The sequence below is a fragment of the Bos taurus genome, chromosome 10 (assembly GCF_002263795.3).
Source record: "Bos taurus isolate L1 Dominette 01449 registration number 42190680 breed Hereford chromosome 10, ARS-UCD2.0, whole genome shotgun sequence".
Classification (NCBI taxonomy): Eukaryota; Metazoa; Chordata; class Mammalia; order Artiodactyla; family Bovidae; genus Bos; species Bos taurus.
This window is the reverse complement of record NC_037337.1, coordinates 26,168,524-26,176,906: the sequence shown is the minus strand read 5'-3', so window position 1 is coordinate 26,176,906 and position 8,383 is coordinate 26,168,524. Positions and strand designations below refer to the sequence as shown.

Below are 8,383 nucleotides of genomic sequence, written 5' to 3'. Positions count from 1 at the left end.
GAGGGACTGATGCTGAAGCTGAAACTCCAATACTTTGGCCACCTGATGCGAAGAGCAGACTCATTTGAAAAGACCCTGATGCTGGGCAAGATTGAAGGCAGGAGGAGAAGGAGATGACAGAGGATGGGATGGTTGGATGGCATCACCAACTCAATGGACATGAGTTTGGGTAAACTCCAGGAGTTGGTGATGGACAGGGAAGCCTGGTGTGCTGCGTTCCATGGGGTCGCAAAGAGTCAGACACGACTGAGCGACTGAACTGAGCTGAACAACCTATAAAAAGGGTTTTCCAGGTGGTGGTAGTGGTAAAGAACCTGCCTTCCAATGGAAGTAGACATAAGAGACACAGGTTCAATCCCTAGGTCGAGAAGATCCCCTGGAGGAGAGCATGGCAATCCACTCCAGTATTCTCACCTGGAGAATCTCAAGGACAGTGGAGACTGCGGGCTATGGTCCATAGGGTCACAAAGAGTCAGACGTGGCTGACACAACTCAGCACACATCCACGCACCTATAAAAATATTTCACACCCAGTATATATACAAAAAGCTACTTGATACTCAAAATAATTAAGGAATTCCACAAAACAAGATGACACAGCACAGTGCTAATAGCTCAGCCTTCAGTCCTATTCAGGTCAACCTTTGTGTCCAGATTTATAGAAGGACATCAGTGGTAACATGATCACATTTGCAGATAAGAATACAGAAAGGGAGTGAAAAACTACATGAATTCATTTTGTTGAAAGATGATATTATGCCAGTTTAAGAGTCTGATCCCAATTTTTCTCACCTAGAAGCTGGACCAGTGACTTAATGTCTCTTAGCACTTAGGCCTTCCCTGCCTTTGTGCACTGTTGCACATCAATTCCTTTGTCCAGAATGCTCATCCTTACCCTAATGCCCAGCAAACTCCTGCTCATCCTCATGACCCAGCACAGAAGAGGCTTCCAGCCTCCTCCTAGAAGCCTTCCTGGACCCATCAAGGAAAGTAACTTCCTCCACCTCCTGAACTCCCATTAAATCATGCTTACACCAGCAATATTATTGTCCTTCTATCACAAATTCAGTTTCTCTACTTCCCATAGGTTACTTGGGAATCTAGACTACATTTCATGTATCTTGGTATATCCTGTGATTAACACGGTTTCAGGAAGAGTGCACTGTCCTTAAATGACTGATTTACAAGAAGAAAATTCCCAATTTACATAATGAAATATAAGCACTGGGCATGTACATGAGAGTTGTGTAGAAAACAGCCTGTTCGTGCATGCTCAGTCGCTTCAGTCATGTCTGACTCTTGGCGACCCTATAGACTGTAGCCCACCAGGATCCTCTGTCCATGTGATTCTCCAGGCAAGGATATTAGAGAGGGTAGCCATGCCCTCCTCCAGAGGATCTTCTCAACCCAGGGATCAAACCTGCATCTCTTGCACTGCAGGTGGATTATTTACCGCTGAGCCACTGGGGAAGACCAGAAAACAGCACAAATGTGAATCAATGCAAGATCCTCGAAACCGAGATTGTATTCTTTTACAGAAAGTCTTCTGTGTTTTTTCAGATTGTTGGCTGACATAGAGTAGGAGCAATAATCAGGTTCAGACTGAAAATTAATAAATCCAATACAAATGAAACAGAGGGAAGAGCTCAAGAAGCACTTAACAAACTGTACTAACCTCTGCACAATTTTGAACAGCAAGAAGTTCAAAGGCTTAAGTTTCTAGCATCAGGAAATGATGAGATGGAGAAAGCTTATGTGAATTAAAAACAAGGAACATTACTAAAAATAAAAAGGAACCTGGGTTCCTCCTTTGCAAACAGCCTTCCCTGTCTCTATTTCTCCTGAGTATTAGGTTGTTTTTTGTTTTTGTTTTTTTTGTGTGGTGGGGGGAACACATTTGTGGGATCTTAACCCACTCCAGTGTTCTTGCCTGGAGAATCCCAGGGACAGGGGAGCCTGGTGGGCTGCCATCCATGGGGTCGCACAAAGTTGGACACGACTGAAGCCACTTGGCAGCAGCAGCAGACCTGCTAATGAGGGTGGGGGAGGGGCAGCTGCAGGTTGTAGTATAAGTAGATTTCATAGATCTTATATTGATAGGGCTTCTTGGTAGATAAGCCTCAAAAGCCTTTTGTCTATTTCGGCAACAAGGCAAGAGCTGATAACAGCAGTCAGGAAATTGAGTTGGGATATCATAACTAGATTTCAATATCTTTTAACTTCTGCTTGATCATTAGCCAAGAAAAGAGGACTGTCTCTTTTTTTAACTTTACTATCCTTAGCTACTCTTGTTTAATTCACACAATAGTTCTGACAAGTATGTTATTATTTACAGAGTTCACAATTTCCTGTGTTCATGGCCCTGCATAACTGGCCATATGGCTTAAAGTAGCCCACCCTCTGGTGTGTTCCACGTGGCCAAGTGTCAATAGTACGTAGAGCATATCACTTCTCAGAAGCAGTAGAGATCTGATTCAAATCAAGATCCTTTACCTGACCACAACTTTTTTTTTTTTAAATTTATTTGGTGGTGCCAGCTCTTAGTTTTGGCACCCGGGATCTAGTTCCCTTACTAGGAATCGAACCAGGGCCCCACTGGGAGTGTGGAGTCTTGCCACTGGACCACTAGCAAAGTCCCTGACCCTAACTTTCTGAAGAGGGCATGTGGCAGGCCTCAGGACTAAGAAAGGTTTAGAAATTTATTCTCCATGAAAAAACGTGTCTTCATGTTGAGGGGAAAAGGTCCCTTTGAAGTGTTATACTAACCCAGTTCTCTGAAAACAACCAAGAGGAAAAAGCACACTACCTAAAATTAGTAGTTGTGATTAGTGGCACCCTGCTTATTTAACTTCTATGCAGAGTACATCATGAGAAACGTTGGGCTGGCAGAAGCACAAGCTGGAATCAAGATTGCCGGGAGAAATATCAATAACCTCAGATATGCAGATGACACCACCCTTATGGCAGAAAGTGAAGAAGAACTAAAGAGCCTCCTGATGAAAGTGAAAGAGGAAAGTGAAAAAGTTGGCATAAAGTTCAACATTCAGAAAACTAAGATCATGGCATCCAGTCCCATCACTTCATGGCAAATAGATGGGGAAACAGTGGAAACAGTGGTTGACTTTCTTTTGGGGGGCTCCAAAATCACTGAAGATGGTGATTGCAGCCATGAAATTAAAAGACACTTACTCCTTGGAAGGAAAGTTATGACCAACCTAGACAGCATATTCAAAAGCAGAGACATTACTTTGCCAACAAAGGTTCGTCTAGTCAAGGCTATGGTTTTTCCTGTGGTCATGTATGGATGTGAGAGTTGGACTGTGAAGAAAGCTGAGTGCCGAAGAATTGATGCTTTTGAACTGTGGTGTTGGAGAAGACTCTGGAGAGTCCTTTGGACTGCAAGGAGATCTAACCAGTCCATTCTGAAGGAGATAAGCCCTGGGATTTCTTTGGAAGGAATGATGCTAAAGCTGAAACTCCAGTACTTTGGCCACCTCATGCGAAGAGTTGACTCATTGGAAAAGACTCTGATGCTGGGAGGGATTGGGGGCAGGAGGAGAAGGGGACGACAGAGGATGAGATGGCTGGATGGCGTCACTGACTTGATGGACGTGAGTCTGGGTGAACTCCGGGAGTTGGTGATGGACAGGGAGGCCTGGCGTGCTGTGATTCATGGGGTCGCAAAGAGTCGGACACGGCTGAGCGACTGAACTGAACTGAACTGAGTCCTATCTAGGTCACCATTATGTCAATGTTTATTTAAAGACATCAATGGTAAAATAATTGCATTTCTAGATGACAGAAATATAGAAAGACAGTAAAAATAAATAACCTGGATTAATTTTCGTGGCAGACTGTACAGTACCATTTAAGGACCTAATCTAGTTTTCTAACTTAGAGGTTAGACCAGAGATTTAACATCTCTTACCTGAAGGCTCTTCATACCTTAATACATTTTTCCTGTCTGTACAGTGTCCCACACCATCTTCTAAGTCTAGAATGCTCATTTATTCCCTAAAGTCCCTAAACGCTACTTATCCTTTATAACCCTGCTCAAATGGACATTTCCTCTGGAAACCTTCCTATCCCTTTGTCTGAAGTGCCCCTCAAAAAATGTCTTCACACAATGTTTTTACCTCTATCACACTGTAATAAAATCACGGGTGTACCATAATTTTTCTCTGCTTCTCTGAGGACCAAGAGTATGTTTCATGCATCAAGTTATACGCTATGACTTCCATAGTTCCAGGAAGGCAATGTCTTATCCACTAATGCTCATTTTATAAATTAAAAAAGTTTTTTCCTGTTAACAATGAGAAATGAAATGTACTAGAAAGATAAATGGTGGCTCTAAGGCAGACTGTTTTGTAGAAAATATCACAGATTAAAAAGAATGCAAGAATTCAAGCTCTAGCTTGGAATCCCCTCTTTAATACTAAATGTTCATTCTCTGGTAGATCTTACAGACTTTCTTTTAGGTGTTTAAGGTTATGCTACTTCACAGGAAGCGAGAGCAAAAATCAGGCCAGGCTAAAAACAAAAGAAAGAGAATTCAGTGCATGGGAAGCAGGAAAAAAAAAAGACAACAAGAACAGAAACTCATAGATGCAAACTAATTGCTTATAGGATTTTGTGCAATGAGAAATCCAGAGCTCAATTTTCCAGCACAGGGAGGTGAAGAGATAAAGAATATTTGGGTGAGAGGGAACCGGGACGATTACTAAAAATTAAACGGAGACCTGAATTCCTCTTGTGCAAACAAGCCTCCCTGACCCTTATTTGCTGAGTACTGGGCCTGCCTTTATGTACTTTAGTCTTTCAATGTGTTGCCCCCAAGCTAAGTTATAAAATCTAAGGCCATTCTGCAGCCAGTGATACTTTTTATCTGAAAGTCCAGACCCAGTGGCAGAGCTGGGCCCTGAACAATCCTAGATTGTTCAATTCTAGGCATCTGCCTAGAATTAGGTTTCCTACAAGAGAAGCAGCAGTGGTGTGTCCCTGGGGACACACAGATTGGCAAATGATGAAACAAAGAGGCTCATTGCATGAGTGGGCCCTGTGCCAGTCTGCGGGTTTCTTCATGCCCTAAACTTGGAACCCTCGTGCTTCTGCTGGCCCCACCCACAGGGACTGCTCTATATCTCCAGTCCCAAGGATGGGGGTACACCAGCTGCCCCTGAGCCCCAGGACATTCAGCTGGATCTGTTCTCACAGGAGCCACAGCAGAGGTACTGGGTAAGACAAGGAGCCCTAGGGCTGAAGTTAGAGCCCAGGGCACAGGACAGACTTTGGGGTGAGGAGAAAGGAGCTAGAAACACAGTGACAGCCAGGGTCTGCTGGGTGAGTGAGGAGGGACTGTACTATTAGTTGCTGGGATGCAAAATATACCCTTCTTTTCACAGGAAACATGGTTCCAATACAGCAGGATTCTCGGCTTCGTCTCATTTTGCTGCTGGGGCTCTTGGGAATGGTGATCTCACTCCATGCCCAACCTGGTACTTTAACCCGGGCTCAGTGGTTTGAGATTCAGCACATAAATATGGCCCACCCTCAATGCAATGCCGCAATGAGAGTGGTTAACCGTTACAGAATGGTATGTAAAAATAAAAATACTTTTCTCCACAGAACATTTGCTTATGTAGCTGGTATTTGTAACACCCCAAATGTAACCTGCTCTAAACCAGGCAGGATGAACTGTCATAATAGCTCAGTCCAAGTGCCTATAACCTTCTGCAACCTCACAAGACCTGCATTGAATTACACAAACTGCCAATACCAACAGACAAGGGCATGGAGGATCTTCATCGTTGCCTGTGACAACAGATCACCTCGGGACAGTCCCAGGTACCCTGTGGTTCCAGTTCACTTGGATAACATCATCTAAATTTGGGGTCAGCACTTTGGCCTGTGCTTACCTGCCAAGCCCCATGGTCATGGCTGCAGTCCTATCCCCCGATCTTCCCAGGAGATCAGCATCAGTCCTCATGGCACCAGCCCCCCTGTGCCCTTTAAGCTTTGCTCAGCTGAAGCTACATATGTACCCACAATAAACTGTACAACATTACACACAAGGCTCTGTGTGTCTGCTTGTGCCCTTCTGTCGTGTGGCTACATCCTGGTCTAGAGGCATTTCTCCTTCTCAACAGAGATTTGTGGGAAAATGAGAGACATGAGGATAAGAGGTTGCTGTGTCTTGAAGTTGTGCAGACTTTTCCTTCTCTCTGCTGTAGGGCAGGAAACCGAGGCTTCCATTCATAGCTGACTGTCTCAATATCAGGGGGCACAGAGTCCTCAGTAACTAGAAACAAATGTATTTTATTCTGATCGAAGAATCATACACTAAATGATAGCAGTAAACTATATGGTGTAAAAATGAAAAGAAAGGGGAATATCATAATTGTGATAAGACCAAAAGAAAAAAGCAAATTTTAGGCTCAGAGATCCATTTTTAAATAAGTATATCAAATCTTCAGGTATGTATGGTCATCCTAGGGGTGGATCCAGTTTGAGTCTAATGTGGAATGATATAAAGTGTTCGGGTAGTACATGATCAGATTCTAGTACTACCTGGAGAAGGGGTGACACCCTTTTCTGAGAACTTCTATGCCCTGGAGGAGGCAGCAGCCTGTCATGTGGTGGAGAAGGTCAGGAAGGAGACCTGGAATGAGGCCCTCTCCCAAGGATCGGTCAGTGGCTCATTCACATTCAGGTCAGGAAGGGGCACAGGCTCCAGGACTCTGGAAATAGACTGACAGAAAAGGAAGCCAATAATGACAGCCCCTACTCTCCCTCCATCCCAGAGCTGCACTCAGGAATCAGTGAGGAGCAGGAAGGGAAAGCTCCTCACACACTGGGGTCAGGAGCAGCATTCAAGGGATTGCTTGGGAGACAGGCTGAATCTTTTGCAGGACTTCACACAGAATAAAACAGAGGTGGCTTGTCATCAAATCTGTACCTCTGTCCTTGAGTCTGGTGTTTCTGACTTCCTTTATATCAGCTCCTTTTCCAGCTCCAGATATATAGCAATTTCCTTTCCTCCCACCCCCCTCATATGATCATTCATTCTTGCTCTTGGTAGTACTGCACACACCAGCTGCACTGGAGCATCTTCTCTGGAGAAGCCATTGGAAGATTTGTTCCTCTGGTTGGAGTTATTGCATGGAGACCTTAGGTTTGGAAAATTCTGGAGCTCAGCAGAAACCACTGACTTCAGGTTAATAAACAGTGGAAAGACATGATTTCACTCTTCCAAATGCTTTGGAGTAACAGAAGGAGGAGTTGGAATACTGCAAGGCTGGAGTCACATTGGCCATGATGCAGGATGCGGTGAACCTTCTTGTCTCTACAGAGCATGTGTCTCTTCCCAGACATGGACACAGCCTCTCTAACAGTTAACTCAGCTGCCCCATCATTCTCTGCCTTGTGTCGTCTTCCCCTCGCCCATCACTCATCCCTTCATTCACTCAACAGATAACCGATGTGCAGGTATTGTCTTCTAGGTAGTTTTCTAAGGTCGTGCGGATGCAATATAAACACAGATACACTCCTGCCCTTATGGTGCCTCTTCTACTGAGAAGAATTGAACTTAGAAAATTATTTTTTTCAGGTGATAGGTGTCAGGGAGGAAAACTATACTGAGGAATACAATGTACAGCTATCTCTCGGTATCTTCAGGGAATTCGTTCCTCAACCCAGAAGATTTCAAAATTCACAGATGCTCAAGTCCCTTATTAAAAAAGGGTAGGACTGTTGGCCCTCCACATCCACGGGTCTCACATCCACGCAGCAGGCCACCTGTAGTGGGTCTCAGTTAGTTCATAGAAATCAATCTGCAGTGTGGTTGTCAGGGACCCAAAAAGGAGTAAATTCTGAGCAATATGAGAAGTTGGTCATTCAGAAACTAAGGGGATAGTCACACCGAGAGAAAGCATTCAAAGGGCCTGACAAAACTGGAGCCTATTATACAGAGTGAAGTAAGCCAGAAGGAAAAACACCAATACAGTATACTAACGCATATATATGGAATTTAGAAAGATGATAACAATAACCCTGTGTATGAGACAGCAAAAGAGACACTGATGTATGGAACAGTCTTATGGACTCTGTGGGAGAGGGTGAGGGTGGGAAGATTTGGGAGAATGGCATTGAAACATGTAAAATATCATGTATGAAACGAGATGCCATTCCAGGTTTGATACACGATACTGGATGCTTGGGGCTAGTGCACTGGGATGGTATGGGGAGGGAGGAGGGAGGAGGGTACAGGATGGGGAGCACATGTATACCTGTGATGGATTCATTTTGATATTTGGCAAAACTAATACAATTATGTAAAGTTTAAAAATAAAATTTAAAAAAAAAGAAAAATAAAAATTAGTTTTAC

General features: G+C 43.9%; 1 protein-coding gene across 2 annotated transcripts; it reads left to right on the top strand.

Moving 5' to 3' along the window:
- Positions 1-5,163: 5,163 nt before the first annotated feature.
- RNASE2 (ribonuclease A family member 2) lies at positions 5,164-6,064 on the top strand. 2 transcript variants are annotated; one of them, NM_001105511.1, is given in 2 exon segments: positions 5,164-5,228; positions 5,403-6,064. In NM_001105511.1, a coding segment is annotated over 1 exon segment (477 nt). In that variant the 5' UTR covers positions 5,164-5,228; positions 5,403-5,407; the 3' UTR covers positions 5,885-6,064.
- Positions 6,065-8,383: the final 2,319 nt, after the last annotated feature.